Source organism: Ovis aries, chromosome 25 (assembly GCF_016772045.2).
Source record: "Ovis aries strain OAR_USU_Benz2616 breed Rambouillet chromosome 25, ARS-UI_Ramb_v3.0, whole genome shotgun sequence".
In the NCBI taxonomy this organism is placed as follows: Eukaryota; Metazoa; Chordata; class Mammalia; order Artiodactyla; family Bovidae; genus Ovis; species Ovis aries.
The window spans coordinates 38,341,320-38,363,089 of NC_056078.1; the positions used below are offsets into that span (position 1 = coordinate 38,341,320).

The window sequence follows — 21,770 nt, forward strand, 5'->3', positions numbered from 1 at the left end:
TGTGGACTTGTGCCTCTCAGTTATGAATACTTAAGATGTTCTTGGGAGATAACATATATTACCCTATTTCGGACTGTCAAGTAGAAGTATAGAGAAGTGAAAGAATGTTCCGTTCCTTGTCTACTCGTGACTGGCAGGGAAATATTAAGGCCTTTCTGACTCACAGATGACTCACCAGAGGACAGAAGCATTAATGTGGTTCCCTAGTGATTTGTAGGATGGTCCTGGTATCTGCTATCATTACCGGTGTTCTTATGGTCATCCTGAAAGGATTTGTACTTGTGGAGTGTGTTTCGTGGTAAAGATTATTATCAGAAAACAGGGATGGCGGTCATCTGGCATAGGTATGCTGTCTCTTTTCCTGCTCATGGCAGATATTGCTGTTTGATCACAATTCTTTACTGCAGAGTCTAGATTTCACCTCAGAACCTTCTGAATGGATTGCTCAGGGCCATTACCACAAAATGAAATTATTACTTTTCAGTCTTGACTTACTATTTATTAAATTAATTTACACTAAGATTATGAGTTTACTTAAAAGTTGAGGGCCTGTCATATTTGTGCTCCTATAGTAGGCACCAAATATGCCCTCATGCCTTCTTTTGGGCCAGACAGACACGCATGCAGTTATAAGGTAGACTTGGCTCTATTGGTGCTGTGAAGGGAGTAGAGAAGGATGAAGGATTAGTTTTAACTGGAAAGGTTTGTGAGTGTAGTGCTGTTTTACTTGGAGGGTGGGGTCTTCCAAGTGGTTTTACAGCTTTAGCAAGGGCATAGAAGGTAAGTAGAGGATAGATTTTGAGGAATGATAGGATGTATCTCGGCTTGAATGGACAGTCCTGCAGCGATAGGGTGGAGCCTAACAGAGAAGCTTGATCTCTGTACAGTGGGTTTGGGTTTTATTTTATTGTTCCTGGGCCACGTGTGGTTTCTAATCTGTAGAATGATATGATCAGATCTGTGCTTTGAGAGAATAACTGTTGACAGTCTGTATAGAAGTGAAGTGGAAATCTGGATAGCGGAGGAAGCCTTTGTAGTCATGCAGAAAGAGGTGAGGGTGAGAACTAGAGTTGTGGAATGGAAATGCTGAATTCAGTATAAAGTTTTAAAGATAGAATCGATGTGACAGATTAAATTGAGGTTGAAGTTTGGAGAGATTGAAATGGTATCTGTTGACTAAAAGAACCTTTTCTGCTTTTTAATTCAGACTTCTATTTTATGTCTTTTAAAGTATATTCATGTACTATTATAATTTTTAAGAACTTGTTTGATACTGAATACATTTTTTAAAAAATTTAATGCAGTTTTTTGGTTAAAACATTTTAAGTGGCAAATATATGGGCATATTTAAAGTACAATAAGCAATAATGATTAAAAGTAAAAGAAGCCTTCTTTTCAACAAATTCTCACTTCCCTAGTGGTAATCACTATTAACAATTTTTTGTGTTTAAATATACAGGTGTACACATATCTCTATGTGATATCTTTATCTGTTTATCATATTACTTTTATAAAAATGGGATTCACTGTATAGATTCTGTAAGTAACAGAAATGAACATGTTCATTTACATGTCCCAAAGATTGAGTCTTTCTGTAGCATATGATAACAACAAGCAAAATATGCAAACTTGAAATTATTCTTAGTAATCAAAGTTTTAGTATTCTTACTTAGAAATAATGTAGCAAGCCAGTGATTATCCATTAATTAATTTAGTTTGTCTAAGCTTTTCTTTCCTTAAGTTTCTTGGAAATTATCTGTAAGCTGATGTTTAAGTATATATTTTCTATAAACATAATTATTGTTGAAATAAAATGTTTGTTAGAACAGTCATTCAATTTAAAGTTTTACATTTTCATAATCTCAAACATTGTGTATGGGTAATATTGGCTTATTTGATCAGTAAGCCTGTATACATTTTAGAAAGTTGTTCTAATATAATAGTCACTCTGCCTGCTTCAGCTTAGGTTTCAAAGCTGTGCTGAAGATGTTTTCCTAGACTTTTCTAGGGCATGCCTAAGGAGGTCTTTCCATACAAACTAGGTGATATTGATTAGTTTCCAAGTTTTACTAACTCACCAGTTTCTTCTCACTACTCCTTCTAGGCAGTGTAATCAGGCTAGGAGCGACCATACTGTACGGAATCTTTTTCTGGCCACTACTTTTTAAAATTTAGAGATTTTTTGTTTAAGCATTTTCTTGTTTGATTGTAGCTGGTGGGTTTTTGGCTGAAAAATTACACACACACAAACACATTTTGTATATTCTGTCCCTTTTATTTATTATTGAGGTTAGGAAGTTCTGTAATTCTGTTTCACCCCACTATCTTTTATTTATTTATTATTTTTCACTTAAATGTTTGTATGATTTTCTGACTATGTACATTTGACATGACTAATAACTAACATGTACATACTTTAGAAACTCTCTAATTCTTAAGTTCAGAAATTAGAATAGATTTTTTTAATTGAAAAAAGAAAACCAACAAATTAAAGACAGTGTCTTAAGATACATAGTTAAAAACAATCAGTGACCCTAAGACATGCATTTTGCTTTTATTTGAATTTTGCTCTTGTCTGTGGTCTTATAACATTTCTGTATAACCACAGAGATCATATAGTGGCCATATTATATTTTTGTTACTGTTGGGACATCTTAATATTTTTAATATTTAATATTAATCTCAATTGTAATGTCATCACATGACATACTATAATATAGTAAATAGTTACTCAGATAGAGGACTCTGTTTCTCATTTTATGCTCTTGTGTGTACTTTGGACCTTTTTATTGTTTTTTTAATTACCTTTAAAATAAATCTTGAGAGGTTGAGATTAATGGATTAATCAATGTTACTAAATCATTTTGCTTCTCACTCTGGCACTAACTGTAGTGTATATTTATATTCCTGGATAGATATACTTTTGAGATATTTGTTTAAAATGACAGCTGACATTTTATTCCTTAATGCCAGAATAATTTTTTTGCTGCTGTTGGATTCTTTATCTGCATCCTTCCCATAAACTTTAATAATGAAAGTTTAAAGTTTTAAGTTTTTGTAAGAGCATGTGTGCTTAAAACAACAACAACAAAATCACACATTTTTATTTTTAAAGGAGATGTTGTTGTAGTTTAGTCACTCTTTACGACCCCATGGACGGCAGGCTTCCCTGTCCTTCACCATCTCCCAGAGTTTGCTTGAACTCATGTCCATTGAGTTGATGGTGTCATCCCATCATCTCATCCTCTGTTGCCTCCTCCTCCTGCCCTGTCTTTACCAGCATCAGGGTCTTTTTCAGTGAGTTGGCTCTTCGCATCAGGTGGCCAAAATATTGGAGTTTCAGCTTCAGCATCAGTCCTTCCGATGAGTATTTAGGGTTGATTTCCTTCAGGGTTGACTGGTTTGATCTTGCTGTCCAAGGGACTCTCAAGAGTCTTCTCCAGAACCACAGTTTGAAAGCATCAGTTCTTCATTGCTCAGCCTTCTTTATGATCCAACTCTCAAGTCTGTACATGACTACTGGAAAAACCATAGCTTTGATGCTATGGACCTCTGTTGGCAAAGTGATGTTTCTCCTTTAATGTGTTGTCTAGATTTATCATAGCTTTTCTTCCATGAAACAAGCATCTTTTCATTTCATGGCTGCAGTCACTGTCCACAGTGATTTGGAGCCCAAGAAAATAAAGTCTTCCTAAACAGAAAAATAATTTGGGTTAGAAATTGGAAGTTGTGCTATAGAAGTGTTATTTTCTGTACAGATTTATAGTCTAATTTTTATTATTTCTGGATTTTGCTATCATCATCCATAGCCCAAGTTTATACAAGTGCCTATAAAGATGTTCTTTATTTTCTTTATATTTTCCGGAAAAAGAAAAAAATTTCATTTTAATCTCCATTTTTAAAAAGTAAAGCAAAATTTAAAGACATTAGAATTTACAAATAACCCTAATGATTGCTTTAAAATGTAAAAAGTATTTAACAGACTTGATTATTCTTTATTTTTTTTAAATATTAAGTTCTTAATTAGTGCATTTAGTATGTATTAAGAGTTCTGTAGGGATCATGAGTAGCTTTTGGGCTTTCCTGCATATAATTATTTAAGAATATGCATTCATATTATGTGATAATCCATGTTATTATCTTTACTTAGGAATGTTTAATCTATTCTTTTGTCTCCTCAGATTCTGTCAAATTTTAAGAACAAATGCACCGTATAGCTCATGGAAGAGAAAACACAAATCAAGACTTTTTTGGGTTCCAAGTTGCCAAAGTATGGAACAAAATCTGTAAGAAGTACACTGCAGCCAATGCCAAATGGGAAACCTGTTAATTTGTTGGGAACTTCCAAGAGTAGCAGCGTCAAAAGTTACATCAAAAATAATGGCTCTGATTGTTCATCGTCCCATTCATTTAACTGGAGAACAGCAAATAAATATGAGTTTAGTGCACAAAGTCCTGAAGAGCCTAATAATACTCAGAGTTCACATGCTAAAGTAATTAATCCGGAAAAAATTGCACCTACTCAAGGAGTGTTTGATAAAAATGGGATGAAGGGAGGTTTGAAAAATATTTCTCTACTCACGTCAAAGTTAGCAAAGCCATCCACTATGTTTGTGTCATCGACAGAGGAGTTAAACCAAAAGTCTTTGTCCGGACCATCTAATTTGGGTAAATTCACCAAAGGCACATTGTTAGGAAGGACTTCATATGCTTCAGTCAGTGCTCCAAAATCTCAGTTGAATGGATTTTATGGAAACCGATCAGCTGGTAGCATACAAAGGCCTAGAGCAAACTCCTGTGCCACCAGAGGCAGTTCTGGAGAAAGCTTAGCACAATCTCTAGATAATATCAAATCGCTTGCTTGTGAAAAAATGGTAAGGTCACAGAGTTTTTCACATTCCATTCAGAATTCATTCCTTCCACCTTCATCTATAACCAGATCACATTCCTTCAATAGAGCTGCAGATCTTACAAAGCCTTATCAGAACCAACAGCTACCCATTAGAGTGCCTCTGAGGTCAAGTATGCTAACAAGAAATTCCCGGCAGTCAGAAGTCCTCAATGGGAATGAACATTTAGGATTTGGATTTAATAGGCCTTATGCTGCTGGTGGAAAGAAGTTGGCTTTACCAAATGGCCAGGGTGTAACTTCCACTTTTGGTTATAGGATGGTTCATCCCTCTCTTCTGAAATCTAGCCGACCTCCGTTTTCTGGGACTCTCACAGTTGATGGTAATAAAAATTCACCTGCTGACACCTGTATAGAGGAAGACGCTGCACTTGTGGCTAAAGACAGAGCTGTGGATCAGGACCGAGAACTGATTGAAAATGATAGTTATAGAACAGAAAATGACCAGACCATGAAGCGCGATGCTAAAATTAGATACCTGAGTGATGATGTGGATGATATTTCCTTGTCTTCTTTGTCATCTTCTGATAAGAATGATTTAAGTGAAGACTTTAGTGATGATTTTATAGATATAGAAGACTCCAACAGAACTAGAATAACTCCAGAGGAAATTTCTCTCAAAGAAGAAAAGTGTGAAAATGTACCACCAAAAGATATATTTGATTCCCCCAAGGAAAATGAAAAATCCTTCAGTAAAACTGATGAATGGATAGATATAAGTGTCTCTGGTAAATATTAATGTCCTTAATTTTTTTGCTTTCGTCTAGATAATATAGCTGAGTTTATACTTAGGATTATCTTCTGATTAATTTCAAAATGCTAACAGTTTCATGGAGGGGTGGATCTGGACACAGTTGGAATGGGGCAACATTTAATGTTCTTGTGACTTTTGTTCCTTGTCCTATTTTTCGTGCTAAAACAACTTCCATAAAACATCCATTCCCCTGTAGTATCTTACCTTTGTTCTTTGTCATGCACAGGCTTATTCCTGCTTGTTTCAAAATTATTTTTTTTTCCCTGCTTCCTCCAATCAGTGGCATCCTATTTTAAACCATCTCTTCCCTTAGGAACTAGATCACTGCTGTGTGTTGAGTAAAGCTATACCAAAGGTAAATGGACTAATAGATGTTATGTCCAATCTAGTGGATTTTTTTTATCCTAGACAATTTTCATTTTTTTAAAGGAAGACTTAGATTTTCTTGCTTTGCAAATCTAATGGTTATACTTTTGCAGGAGCTTTTTTTTTTTTTAAATGAGAGAAGAGAGGTAGCACCTGTTTGACATTTCTTCTTATACTTGGTAATCCTGGTGCTGAACACTGGAGGAAATATATCTCTTTGCCCATCTGGACTGAAAAAGAACAAACTGAGGGTTTGGGTAGAGGCCTGTAGTCCGATCAAGGGAGTAGGCTATCACTGAAGATATGTATAATCTCTTGACTGTCTTGAGGGTCTTCTAGTTAGGAATCACTGCTGGAGCAATTTATTTCCCTATTAAGAAGCAACTGCAAGATTAAAAGATAAACACAGAGTAAGGAGTTTCCTGGGCAGTGCTTAAAAATAAATACCCTAGGAAATATTCAGAGAATATGAGGCTTTATTTACATTTCCAGAAATACTGCAGAAGTTAAAGATGGCTCAATGAAGTACATTGGGAAATATTTCAGTAGGTTATTTTTAAGCTTTTACATCGTGATTTTTTTATTGTTTAGATTTAGAATATACTAATTATGAAAACTTTTTTGCCAACTTTTGCTATATCAATTTATTAGAGCTTATATTTTTGAAACAATTGTATTTTGTGAACTAATAACTTTTTTTTCCCCTCTCTTTTAAAAATTCAATTGAAGACAGGAGTGAATGTTCAAAACATGCTTCTGGAAATAACTTGATTTCACCAGACACAGATTACAGAGCTGGTTCTTCATTTGAACTCTCTCCATCTGATAGCTCTGATGGAACGTACATGTGGGATGAAGAGGGCTTGGAGCCCATTGGAAATGTCCACCCAGTTGGGAGCTATGAGTCCTCCGAAATGAACAGCATAGTATGTATGGATTTATGTACCATTTGGGAACATTTTGTTTACTTTGCTATTAGAGAGACGGGATGTTTGGATTTTTGTAAGTTTATGAATTAACTCTCCTAGTCTGAGAAATGGGAATTCATATTTCTTAAGGGTCTACAAAATACCTGGTCTTAAATACATAATAAAGCATATATTTGTGTCATATAAAGATTGAGTTAATTGTGGTCTCATATACATTCATAATGTAGTTGACCTTTGAACAACATGGGTTTGAATTTTGAGGGTCTACTTATCTGTGAGTCTCTTTCACTAGTAGAAACACCACAGTACTGCACAGTCTGTGGTTGGTTGGGTTTGTGGGTGCGGAACTGGGGATGTGGAGAACAGCATATATGGGGTGCCAGCTGTAAGCTAACCATGGATTTTCAACTGTGCAGAGCGTCATCACCTTTACCCTTGTGTTGTTCACAGGTCAGCTCTACATAAATAAATATACATGCATATGTTCACATAGGCATATTGTATTTTTCAGTTTCTCAAGGTAGGGGAAGGCAGTGTCTAGAGATGTTTTTGTCACATTGAGGAGTGCTGCTGGTAACTAATGGGTAGACACTGGGACACTGTTTAACATCCTGTAACTGACAGGATAACACCCATAACAAGGAATTATCCAGCCCAGGACGTCAGTAGTGCTGCTGTTGAGAAGCACTGGGCTAGGCTGTGTTGTGGTAGCATTCTCAGTGCCAATTTGCAGTGAGCTAACAGAATGAAAGTTTATTTTTTACTCTTACAAAGTCTGTTGGAAGTCTGGACAACTCTGTAGGGCAGCTGTCTTCGGTGTTCTAAGCCGCTTTGATCTTGGGGCTTCATCGTGGCCTTCTGAGACCCTTTGTTCCTTTGGTAATGAGGATGTCACACAAGCAGTTTACTGACAGAGGATTTACACATGCAGTTACTGCTTTGGCCTGCAGATGGCATATGGTCCTTTTACTCACAGTTTACTAAACTAAGTTAATCTTATGTATTGAGTGGGCAGGAAGTGTAATTTTCCTGTGTGCCTGGTAGGCAAGGGAACCAGACATGTATGTATGTATTTATACACGCATATTTTAAGAAAAATTGCTAGTAATGTGGATTATATGCAATGTGAGTGAAGCATAATTGGTGTGATTAAAACTATTCTCTATGATTACTTAATGTATAAAATACAGTTTTCCAGTAGTTGTAAGGAAAACTGGTAGTCCTTGTGGGTATATTAAATTCCAGGAAGCTTTTAGGTGATGCAGTTTTCTGTCTCCATGTAAACCTGTGATTTGAAAAAAAAATACAGGTCATTACCAGCAGCTTATTAAATTGCACAGACATGGAGAGGACACATACTTAATTTAGAGGCATCATCTCTTATTTCTTTAGATAAAGGAAGTTCAGAAAAGATTACAGTTTAAGAGCGTACGTGCTGTCTTACTAGATAGAACTTTTTAAGTATGATTGGAGTTGAAATGAGCATTGAGTCCAGCAGATGGCAGCAGTCAGCCACCTGGTACTGGACATTTTTCAGACAGTTCATTACTCTTATTACTTAAATGATGAGATAGCCTCTGGAAGAGTTCAGTACATATCTGAATGGACCATTAGTCTCTACAATTCACGAATTTCCTTCTTGGTTATTTGTCCTGTGTATATGAGATGGTAAACAACAAAAATATTCATTCTCTGCTTTGCAATGGAATGGTGTCTATGTGTCATTCTCTTTGGATCTAAGAGGAAGACAGTTTGAGAAAGGATGGAGAATTAAGTTGAAAAGAGTGTGATAGTGGGTTTACCATTTTTCTCTAGAATTCTACCAACTTTTTGTTTTTTCTACTTTAAATGAACTTTATTAGGTGTATACTTGTTTAGAGTTGTTTCCTTGGTAAATTGGACTTTCAGTCATTGTGTAGTGATCTTCTCTAACCCTCATTATGCCTTTTGTCTTAAGGCCCCTTTTTTTCAAAATTAGTATATTTTACCAGTTTTATTTATACATTTTTGTTGCCTTTATCATGTATGGTTTTAAATTTTCATGTAAATAAGTTTAGTATTGTTTTTCTTTACAGTTTTTACTGTGTGTGTGTGTGTGTGTATAAGATATCGTTTTCTAGTCCTGGGGCCATACAAAGTACTTAGTATGTTGATAGCTGCTGCTGCTGCTGCTAAGTCGCTTCAGTCATGTCCGACTCTGCTACACCATAGACGGCAGCCCACCAGGCTCCCCCTTCCCTGGGATTCTCCAGGCAAGAACACTGGAGTGGGTTGCCATTTCCTTCTCCAAATGCATGAAAGTGAAAAGTGAAAGTGAAGTCGCTCAGTCGTGTCTGACTCTTCAAGACCCCATGGACCGCAGCCTACCAGGCCCTCCATCCATGGGATATTCCAGGCAAGAGTACTGGAGTGGGGTGCCATTGCCTTCTCCGAGTATGTTGAGAGGCAGTATAGCAAATAATTAAGAACTCATTACTGTCATGTACTAATTGTATACTTTTGGATTCTCTGATCCTTTTTTTTTTTTTGTAATAGAATGGGAATAATAACAGCACATATCTCTAGGGCTCATATTGGGAAGTACATGCCTGAATGTTTTAGCAGCCATGTGATAGTGGTTGTTGAGTATTTTGAGTATCATCTCAGACTACCCTGTAGGATTGCTGTGAACCTTAAATAAGGTCATACATAAAAAAATAATTACTGCCAGGGAAATAGTAAGAGCTCAGTAAATGTTAGCTATTTATTATTTTTTTTTTACATTTAAGACTGCCATCTGAAGTTGGTATGAGGCATAATAATTTACCTTCATCAATATTCTTTCATAATATACTTGGGGTGCTGTGCAGAAAAAAAAAGAATTAACATAGCAGCTGAGATTGCCTATCCTTAGAAAGGCTGACCCTTTGCTGGTAAACCATTCCCTTCAGTTCAGTTCAGTCGCTCAGTCATGTCTGACTCTTTGCGACCCCACGAATCACAGCACGCCAGGCCTTCCTGTCCATCACCAATTCCCGGACTTCACTCAGACTCATGTCCATTGAGTCAGTGATACCATCCAGCCATCTCATCCTTTGTCATCCCCTTCTCCTCCTGCCCCCAATTCCTCCCCAGCATCAGAGTCTTTTCCAATGAGTCAACTCTTCACATCAGGTGGCCAAAGTACTGGAGTTTCAGCTTTAGCATCATTCCTTCCAAAGAAATCCCAGGGCTGATCTCCTTCAGAATGGACTGGTTGGAACTCCTTGCAGTCCAAGGGACTCTCAAGAGTCTTCTCCAACACCACAGTTCAAAAGCATCAATTCTTCAGTGCTCAGCCTTCACAGTCCAACTCTCACATCCATACATGACCACAGGAAAAACCATAGCCTTGACTAGACGAACCTTAGTCGGCAAAGTAATGTCTCTGCTTCTTAATGTGCTATCTAGGTCGGTCATAACTTCCCTTCCAAGGAATTAGAGTCTTTTAATTTCGTGGCTGCAATCACCATCTGCAGTGATTTTGGAGCCCCCCAAAATAAAGTCTGACACTGTTTCCGCTGTTTCCCCGTCTATTTCCCATGAAGTGATGGGACCGGATGCCATGATCTTCATTTTCTGAATGTTGATCTTTAAGCCAACTTTTTCACTCTCCACTTTTACGTTCATCAACAGTTCCCTTACGATGACACAAAACTTCCCCTCAGTGGTAAGAGTGGTTCACTGGGCCTTAGCTGCACTCTGTGGTTTATGCTGTGTACCTGCTTTCCTTCTGGAGTTCTAAAGTTTTCATATATCCCAGGCAGAGGGTGCCCATGTCACCAGCCCTCAAAAACAACTGAATTTCTTAGGGACATGTGTAATAGACAACACTTTCCATGTGTTGTTGCAGCTTGTTGGAGGAATTGAGCATGTACACTGATTCTGCTGGGAGAGGACTCAAAGAAGCTAGTGCTTCGTTTCTTCAGTTCTGCCCCGTCTGACTTTTCTTTTTCTCGTTTTGTTTCATGTCCTTGTGCTGGAACGCATCTTGGCTGTGAGTATATATGACTGCTGAGCCCTGTGAGCCCTTCTTGTGAACCGTCTAATGTTGGGGATGGTCTTGGGCGCTGACGTAGGCACTGATTCAAAGTCACCTTTGTTCACTGCAGTGTCCTTTTTATTTATCATCTTTCCATCTTTCTATGAGAATCCTTTGAAGTAGGACCTATGGACCAGTTAGTAACTCTTTCTTCAGATTTGGTTGAATTTAGGTGGGTTGAGTAAATTGATATTGATAGGTTGGGAACTAGCTTACTCTCAGTCTGGTATTTTTGATTTTCAGCCTTATATCTACTCAGGATAACCGAGCATTTTAAAACTCAGTAAACTTTTAGTTGATATTTAACTTTTTTGAAAAAGAAATACAGCATTTTTTTTTTTTTTTGCTTGTAAATATTGTCAGAATCATACTGTATGTGCACAGCTTTAAGCGGAAGCATTTTCCGCCGTTGTGAGCACAGCGAACCGCACTCAGAATCATCTTTGCTGTGGTGCCGTGACCAATAAAAGAGCTCCCGTTGCAGGGGAATTGAGTTCGAATGTCACAATGACTGATTTCCTGACCCTTAAATATTTAGGGATTGATAATTTTAAATCATCACATGGTCTGCTTTTATTTTTGGAAGGATTTTTATGGAAGACTGAAGACGTGGTTGAACCAGATGTTCCTGGCTTTCTTTTTTTGTTCTATCAGCCTTGACTTATCTTCATATAGTAGGCAGCTTTAACGTCCTTATCATTTAAATAGAACCTTCTTCATTTTAAAATGTAGATTCAAACTCTTAGCTTGGAAGCTTTTGACAACCAGTAAGTAGTTATGACTCATGATGCCAGCACCTTTTATTGCACGTTTCTTTACCTGTGCATTTGTAAGGGAACAGCTGGCTAGGTTTGGGTTGCTACCTTGGTGACTGATGTTGCTAGACTTTATTGAAACTTAAATGTATGCTAAACGTCGTAATATTCCTTGCAGTAATTTATGTGGGAATAGGACTCCCCTAGGTTTTTTGCATTGAATTTTGAAATTACCTGTGGTCTAGAAATGTAGCAGAGGAATACCAGAATATCATTTTGGTTTGTATTTGTCATATTTAGTTTTACTGTGCTTGGTTTAATTTCTGTCTACTGTTTCTTTGGGGTGTATTAACAGGAGTCAGCAGGCTACAGCCTTGAGGCTGTCCACTCATTTTTGTAAATCAGTTCAGTTCAGTTCTCAGTTGTGTCTGACTCTTTGTGACCCCATGGACTGCAGCATGCCAGGCTTCCTTGTCCATCACCAGCTTCCATCAAGTCGGTGATGTCATCCAACCATCTCGTCCTCTGTTGTCCCCTTCTTCTCCTGCCTTCAATCTTTCCCAGCATCAAGGTCTTTTCTGATGAGTCAGTTCTTTGCATCAGGTGGCCAGAATATTGGAGTTTTCAGCTTCAGCATCAGTCCTTCCAATGAATATTTTTGTAAATAAGTTTATGTATATTTATATATGTAGATAAATTTTTGTAATAAATTTACATGTAGTCTGGCTGCTTTTGTGCTACTCTGGCAGTGCTGAGTAGTTACAACAGACTGTATTGCACACAAACCTAAAATATTTACTCTCTGAGCTCTAAGAGATAGTTTGCTGACCCTTATATTAGAACACTGCAAATAAATTTTAAAGATTCAGGGATTAACTTTTTAAACCAAATAAAATTCTATGGAAACTTCTTAGGCATTCAGTTTTCCCTGTGTTGTCCTTGCTAAGCCATCATCCTCTGGCTCCCAGTGGGAGGCAACCATTGATATATTTAACATATTTGAGTGACCGTCATGGGCAGAGCACTGAGGATACAGTGATCAAGACAGCTGCAGGTTCTGTTTTGGTGCTTACATTCTGTTGAGGCACCAACAGAGGCATGTAGTTGAAGTATTTAGCTAACTCATTAATTTTCTTCAATTGATACAATGAGGAAAGTGCTGCAAAGGAAAATTACCAAGTGAAAGTATATTGCTGGAACACCTAGTCTGGTGTGGGTGTTAAATAAGGCTTTTTTAGAAAATGATGGTTAGGCTTAGTTGGCCCAGGGAATATAGTAAGTTGGTTAAAAGGATATATGTGATTGGAAGAACGTTGGTTTTAAGCTGGAAAGGGGCATAACTTGATTTACATTTTCAAAATACTTTGTATAAAGATTGAACTAGAAGAGAGGCAAACAGCATGCTGGAAGCTGCCATTCATGTGAGGAGTGGTAGTAGCTTGGACTAAAGTGGTGGCAGAGGGCAGCTTAGAGGAATCTGCAGTTTTGAAAGTGGGTTTAGAGGGTACGAGCGATTAACTTCCATTACTCATTGACTGTAAGGGAGAAAAGTGTGACCTCCTCACTTTTAAAAGTTATGATTAGTACTGCTGTTCTCATTCATTCTGCCAAAATCACCCTAAATTGCCAGTTTGACTCATTTTCCTGATGGTTTTCCCATTCCTTATAATGTCAAACCTAAACTACTTGACTGGCTCTCCATCGCCTGTTCTACTTTACACAGGTCTATCTAGTTGCTTTTAATCTCCAGATCCTACTGCATGCCTTGAATATAGTGATGGCATCTCTCTCTCATCACTCTTCTAGATTTCTGGCACTCAATAAGGACTCAATATGCTTGTGGAAACAGTGTCATGATGATGTGCCATTTAATTCAAAATAAATAGAAACACTTAAAACTAAATATAATGTTTAATATTATTCAGTGGTTTTCCATGTGCATTGTGACATAACCTATTTACAGAGTGTGCTTCTAAGGTACCACGTGTCATAATAGCAAGTTGCAAATAGCTAAAAATGTGACATTAGCATAAACTGATGGTGGAGGGACAGCTTACAGAAAGTTGAGGCCGACCTAATATAGGTAAATGAACATGTCAAACTGACAGTGATCCTTTCAGTATGCTCTGATACATACTTTCAGTGTGCTCTGATACAGAATGCAGAACTTGGACTCATGGAAGGGATCTATTACAAATAAGGGGAACAGAATGAATTGAGGAAACTAAATTTTTCTTAATTTCCTTTTTTATTGGCTAGACTAGTGAGTTTGCCATGCCCATTTAATGACTAACATAGGTTCTTGGCCTGTTAATGTAGCTTTTAGGTTTAAAAACAAAGTTTAAGTTTATTTTATATAGTTGTTGTAACCCTTTAAACATAATATTTTTCTTCATTCTGTATTATTATTATTTCTTATAGATTAAATCTGTTTAATATGAAGTTCAATTCAGTAATTATTTATTGAGCTTCTGGTATGTCTCAGGCATACTGTTCAGTGCTAAAGTTACTGAATATATGTAAGGCTTGTCTTTATTTATGGATTTAAAATCTAGTATGATAAATGATTATAAATATGTAGTCGTAGTATAGTTTTTAAGTGATAATCATGCATCCTGTGTTAGCATCTGTATGATATGCTATGAGGAAGTGACAGCTGAGTTGAGTTTTGAAGAATGGATACAAAGATGACCAGTTGGTCAAAGAAAAGGGAAGGTGAGTGTTTTGGGCATAAAGAATAGCATGTACCTGGAGGGACCACAAAATCATGATGTATGAGAGGAATACCTGCATTGCTAAGACTATGATGTGTGAAGGAGAGAGTGGTTAGAGATGAGGCTATGAAATTAAGAAAATGAAAAGGAAGAAAAATCTTGTATCTCAAATCAGAAAGACAGATGTTTACAAATCAGGTTTTAAAATAAGGCAGATATAATTTAAATTTTACATCAACATCTGTATTCAGATCTTTATACATACCAGTCTATATATTAACCTTTAGTAGAGTGTTTTTTCTGCACATTTTTTAATTTTTCACAAACATGGAATTATTGGACTATCTAAAACTTCTGGGTCAAAGCCCCCATTTCAGAGAAAAAGTGAATTTAAAAGTAGTTTGTTAAAAAGAATAAGTAGTTCACTACAAAGTCCTTTTTACCTAGCAGAGAACCTGGCATATAGTAGATGCATAATTAGTAATATTTATGAATAAAATACTGAATTCCATGAGTTGGATCAGATAGACGTTATGAACTACTTATAGTTAATGAGGATGCTGAGGCTGAGTAGTTAAATGCGTTTACTAATTAAATGAAATTTGGGCTTCCCTGGTGGCTCAGATGGTAAAGAGTCTGCTTGCAATGCAGGAGACCCGGGTTCAGTCCCTGGGTCCAGAAGATCCCCTGGAGAAGGGATTGGCTACCCACTCCAGTATTCTTGCCTGGAAAACCCCATGGACAGAGGAGCTTGTTGGGTTACAGTCCATGGGGTCAGAAAGAGTTGGATATAACTGAGCAGCTAACACAGGAGTTATTGAAGTTGCTTTTCTAACCTAAGTAGTAGTCACTTGAGAGTTGTTCATTTGTACTCCCACAGGACATACCTTTATCAGTTAGAGGATGGTGCTCACGTGGAATCCCTTTGCCTTTAGCCTTTTGGGCTCCGTTCATTTCCACAGTTACTTAGGATAATGTTTTATGCCCCTCACCTCCTGCAGTGAGATGGTTTCATAAAATTAAAAAAAAATTGTATGCATTAAGATTTACTCTGTGTGCTATAAAGATCACTGAATTTTGACAAATGCTTAATGTCTTATTTCATAAAGAATAGCTTCACCATCCTAAAATGTCCCTGTATTTCTTGTGTTTATCCCTCCCTGCAACGAACCCCTTGCAAACACTAATGTATATAGAATATCTCTATAATTTTGCCTTTTAAAGAATGCCATATAATTAAAATCATACAGCATATAGCTTTTTCATATTCATTTAGCGATATGCGTTTAAGACTGATGCATATCTTTTTATGGCTTGCTACTCCATTTCTTTTTATTGATGAATAATATTACATTGTATGGATTACCACAGCTATCAAAGGACATTTTGGTTGCTTCATTTTTGGCCATTATGAATAAAGCTGCTGTAATTGACCTGCAGATATTTATGTGGACAGGTGTTTTCATTTCATTTGGGAAAATACCAGAGTGCAATTGCTCAATCATGTGGTAAGACTGTACCAATCTATTTTGCAAAGTGGCTGTACCAAATTGCATTCCCACTGACAGTGTGTGAGAGATTTAGTTCTCCGTTCTCACCAGCAATTGCTATCGTCAGTGTTTTGGTTTTAGGCATTCTAATAGGTATACAGTAGTATTCTCTTATTGCTTTAAATTTGGAAATTCCCTAACAGCAGAACGTTCACATGTGTTTGTCATCTGTATATCTCTTAAGTGTCAGTTTAGTACCTTTTGTCCATTTTAAAGTTGATTTCTTGTTACTGAATTTTAAGAGTTCTTTGTATGCTCCAGATGTGTCTGTTATTAGATATGGGATTTGCATGCGTCTCTCCCAGCCTGTGCCTTGTCTTTTCATCCTCTTTAAAGTGTCTTTCACAGAGCAAAGCTTTAATAAATTCCAACTTAATTTTTTTTCTTTCACAGATCATGCTGTAGGTTGTATTATTAAAAATCATCACCAAACTCAAGGTCATATACTTTTTCTACTTTGTTTACTTCAGTAAGTTTTATAGTCTAATATTTTGCATTTTCGTCTGTGATCCATATTGAGTTAGTTTTTGTGTAACACCCATATTTGGGTTAATTTTTTTGCGAGAAGTTTTGTCTAAGAGTTTGAGCACTATTTGTTGAGAAGACTATACTTTCTGCATTGAATTACCATTGCTCTTGTGTCAGAATCAGTTGAGTGTATGTGTGTGGGCCTCCTTTTGAGCTCACTGTTGTGTTTTGTTGATCTGTGTGTCTATTCTTTCGCCAGTAACATACTGTCTTAATTATTGCCTTGTTAATGTCTTATACTAAGTCTTGTGTTGTATAATAAAGAATTCAGCTGACTTTTGTTCTCAGTTTTTGTGTGGGAGCTTCTACATCTTTGGAATTTCCCAAGTGATAGGGGTGTTTTTGTTCATGGTGGGTCCTGATAGTTTATGCTAACGAGGTGACTGAGGCTGGGGGTAGGGCATGCAAGAAAAACCAAACATGCAGTTTGAAAGTTGGGGTCTTGAGCCCTCTGATAGTTTGACCTCTAGGGAGCAAGGGAACTGGGCTGGAGATTGCATTTAGTCATGCGGCCCATGATTCAACCTCGGATGCCTTTGTAACGAAACTCCAGTGAAAAGTCTGGAACCATACTTTCTGCCTATTGTTATTCATCAGTTTGCCAAGGAGGTGACCTATTCTGACTCCATGGAGAGGGAACATGGAAGCGTCACGTTTGGGACCACCCTAGACTTTGCCCCGTGTGTCTCTTCTTTTGGCTGGTCGTGATTTATACCACGTGGACTATAATACAAGTGTAATCATAAAGTATAGTCCTTTGCTGAGTGTTGTAAGTTGTTCTTGTGTACAGCCTGATGGAGTAGTTTGTTGTTTAGTTGCTAAGTCATGCCCGACTCTTTTGCGACCCCATGGACTGTAGCTCACCAGTCTCCTCTGTCCGTGGGATTTCCCAGGTAAGAACGCTGGAATGGATTGCCATTTCCTCCTCGGGATCTTCCTGACCCAGGGATCAAGCCAGCGTCTCCCGCGTTTTTATGGGCAGATTCTTTACTGCTGAGCCACCAGGGAGGGATTGAGGGAGGATTGGGAACCTCCAGTGTTGTAGTCAGGTAGGAAGTACAGGGCCTGGGAAGTCCTGAGCTTTTTGGCCAATGGTGTCTGAATTAAATGTTAGTCTTGTGTAAGACTGTGCCATTAACCTGTGAAGTTTGTGCTAACTCTGGATAGCTAATGTCGAAAGTCATTGTAGTTGGTGTCAGAAAAAAATGAAATATGCTACATCTAAACTGACTGAAACATGTGGGAAGCAAAAGGATTAAAGGACTGGGAATGAAGAAATTTTGATTCTTGGATGGCTGTGTAGTCAGTGATCATATGAAACTGCAGCTGTGCTGTGATCTATCACTAAAGGCAAAAGTTCTGAGATAGAATTTAGAAATGGTGGTAGCCACAACCCCCAATGAGGTGACTCACTGGATACAGAAGAAAATGCAGAATAATAAGAAACAAACTGAATATATTATACGTTGGCTATTGTTACTTGTAATAGCTAGAATGAAAGTAATACAGAGTCCTGGGGCTGATCGTGATGCTGGACCAAGCTTAGATTTCAGCCTGATCTACTACCAGTAGCTTTAGAGCCAACCCTAATGGAACGATTATTCTAGGACAAAAGGCAGTACTCTTATGAACACTGGTTACCAGGAGGGTAGTAAAGTTAGAGAGAGGATGAAACCGTAAAACTACTGAAACCAGGGGTTATAGTGCCGGGGAGTAGTCTTATATTGTGGTCTGTGTCATCAGCTTCCTGAAGAACTTTTATTAAATGGATTGTGAGAGTGACTAATTTAGGAGTAGTATATTTGGTTTTAAGTGCTTCAGAGTGGAAGAGAGTATTGGGTTGATATAGGTAGGACCCACAACTCACTATAGAACCATCACAGATGGCTGTTCATAGTAGGTTACCTGGGGGAGTGGGTAGCCTGGTGGACTGGATAAAACCTACTGTAATCTGTGTACCTGAGAAGAGAGACTATGTTTTTTCCATAAATGCCAAGTGGAACATCACAGATGACGGGCTGTGCCCCCTATAGCAAGCCATGCTGGATTGACTTTATGATGACTGTATTATTTTTCTACTGAATATGCCCCATAGTCAGGTCATATCGACTCTTGTGATTAAGAGGACTCCTTTTACATGGGCACCTCATGAAATCGTACTGTCGTAAAACCAAGCAGCTGTCTAAAAAACCTTATTAGTTTTGCTGTCTCAGTTTCCCTTATTGATATTGAAGGTAAAAAAAAAAAGAGTCATTAACAAGAAAAAGGAGGAAAACAGAAGGGGAGAGCCAAGGGATTTGTCCCAGTAGGGGCTGATATTTATGAGAAGTGAGGTGAATATATGGGACACTGGTGAGGTTAAGACAAAGATGTTAAAGCAGCACTGTTGAACATTGAGTGTCCCAAGAGGAGCCGATGCTGGTTCTACAACGCCAAAGGGACCTCAGCAACACCATTCTGTTTATCTCAGTTTGAAGGAATTTTAAAAGCTGACAAAGATGAAAACGAGGACTCTGACCTGGAATCAGCTGGGACAGTAATCTGGTAGATTAGACAAAATGAAGATAGATGAACAAAAGGGACAAAGTCCCTTGGCTCTTACCCTCTGGGGACGAAGAGACCTTTCTGTACTCCTTGACACAGATATCCATGTACTTTGGTATCGAAACATGTTGATGAACAAGTCCTATACTGGGGCCCCTTTTAGACTGAGAGAAAATAGTAATGCTTGGGTTGATGGATTAAGGTGAAAGTTCCAAGTGAAAGTTAAGCAGGTTTTATGTAAAGTAATTGGTCCTGTTAACTGAATGTTTTATGGAAAAGGATATTATGCCCTGGGTAGTATTGTGAAGCCAAAAGTTTGATAAAATCTTAATAGAGGCTACTGTTAGGAATGCATAATTGATGGTCCTATGAAGGTCTGAGAGTAATAATTCCACCACTAAAAATACAGTTCTTAAAAACACCTTGAGGATTTTTATCTTTATCTATTTGAAATAGTTTCTCTCATTCCATGAACTTGATACACAAGTTAGACTTGTGTATATTATTTTACTTTTGATTTTTAGGGATTTGTTTAAGCATTATTTGCAATAGTAGAATATTGAAAACAACATAAACCCCCAAATAACATTCATATTACATAGGAATAGCATATTATAGAGGGTAAATAGGGGAAACAGTATGAAAATAAAGATGTTTGTTTAAAAGTTTCAAAATTTTATTTTTTAATTAAATTAAAAACTAAAGATTTACTTATAAAATAATTTAATTGTAATTTGTTTATTAAATTTATTTTAAAAATAAGTTAAAAATTAAATATTTAATTTAAATCAGTAATTAATTAATTAATTAATTTTATATTGGTAATTTTAGTTAATACTCTATTTTAAATCAATAAATCTTAACAATTATGAATAATTTAATTATTTTAAGGTCAACAATTTATTTCAAATTAATAATTTATTTATTTTTAATTTTTAGAAAAAGTAAGCAAATATGAATATATTTACCACCCTTCAACTTCTAAGCATATATATTATGCTTTTGCTGTTACAACTAGTTCTTGAATAAATAGCCTTGTCTTTTTGCATTTTGGGGATAGATATATAGAATTGTGATACTGTATTAAAGGTTAAATGTACAAGCAATTTTCTTAGATATTTGAGTAATATTTTTAAATTTTCAAAAGCTCTTTTTTATTCTTGAATGAAATTTCTTTCAACATAAATGGTTAATTTTATGTTGAATGAAATTGCATTAGAAATGGATTTAGAAAAGGAACCAGAGATCAAATTGCCAACATCCATTGGATCACTGGAAAAAGCAGGAGAGTTCCAGAAAACATCTGTTTCTGCTTTGTTGACTACACCAAAGCCTTGGACTCTGTGGATCACAACAAACTGTGGAAAATTCTTCAAGAGATGGGAATACCAGACCATCTGACCTGCCTCCTGAGAAATCTGTATGCTGGTCAAGAAGCAACAGTTAGAACTGGACATGGAACAACAGACTGGTTCCAAATCAGGAAAGGAGTACGTCTAGACTGCATATTGTCACCCTGCTTATTTAACTTCTATGCAGAGTACATCATAAGAAATGCTGGGCTGGCTGAAGCATAAGTTGGAATCAAGATTGCTGGGAGAAATATCAATAACCTCAGATATGCAGATAACACCATCCCTATGGCAGAAAGTGAAGAAGAACTAAAGAGCCTCTTGATGAAAGTGAAAGAAGAGAGTGAAAAAGTTGGCTTAAAACTCAGCATTCAGAACACTAAGATCATGGCATCCAGCCCCATCACTTCATGGCAAATAGATTGGGCAACAATGGAAAACAGTGAGAGACTAGTTTTTTGGGCTCCAAAATCACTGCAGATGGTGACTGCAGCCATGAAATCAAAAGATGCTTGCTCCTTGGAAGAAAAGCTATGACCAACCTAGATAGCATATTAAAAAGCAAAGACATTGCTTTGCCAACAAAGGTCCATCTAGTCAAAGCTATGGTTTTTCCAATAGTCATGTATGGATGTGAGAGTTGGACTATAAAGAAAGCTGAGCGCTGAAGAATTGATGCTTTTGAACTGTGGTGTTGGAGAAGACTCTTGAGAGTCCCTTGGACTGCAAGGAGATCCAGCCAGTCAATCTTAAAGAAAATCAGTCCTGAATATTCATTGGAAGGACTGATGCTGAAGCTGAAACTTCAATACTTTGGCCACCTGATGCGGAGAACTGACTCACTGGAAAAGACCCTGATGCTGGGAAAGATTAGAAGGCAGGAGGAGAAGGGGACGACAGAGGATGAGAGAGTTGGATGGCATCACTGACTCAATGGACTTGAGTTTGAGAAAGCTCCAGCAGTCGGTGATGGACAGGGAGGCCTGGCGTGCTGCAGTCCATGGGGTCACAAAAGGTTGACACAACTGAGCACGTGAACTAAACTGAAAGTGAACATTTCAGTGGCAGTTAGTGTGTTTGCAGTATTGTGTAACCACTACCTCTCTTTAGTTCCAAAACACTTCATCAGCCCTCAGTAAACTTTATACTCATTTATGAAGTAGTTACTCTCCTTTCACCCCTTCCCAGCCTCTGAAAACCATCAATCTGCTTTTTGTATTAATTTATCTATTTTGGATATTTCATATATGGAATCATACAACATGTGACCTTTTGTGCCCAGATCTTTTACTTACCAGAACGTTTTTGA

The 21,770-nt window shown here is 37.2% G+C and overlaps 1 protein-coding gene across 18 annotated transcripts in view; it reads left to right on the forward strand.

Annotated features, from left to right (window-relative positions):
- Positions 1-21,770, forward strand: part of CCSER2 (coiled-coil serine rich protein 2) — a 162,671-nt gene that overhangs the window by 32,407 nt on the left and 108,494 nt on the right. For all 18 annotated transcript variants that reach the window (XR_006058041.1, XR_003586992.2, XM_042240826.2 and 15 more), the window contains 2 exons: positions 4,182-5,637; positions 6,759-6,955. Coding sequence is in view for 16 of the 18 variants with exons in the window: in XM_042240826.2 (XP_042096760.1) it covers positions 4,221-5,637; positions 6,759-6,955 (1,614 nt within the window). In the remaining 2 variants the exon portion in view is untranslated. The remainder of the gene's footprint in view (positions 1-4,181; positions 5,638-6,758; positions 6,956-21,770) is intronic.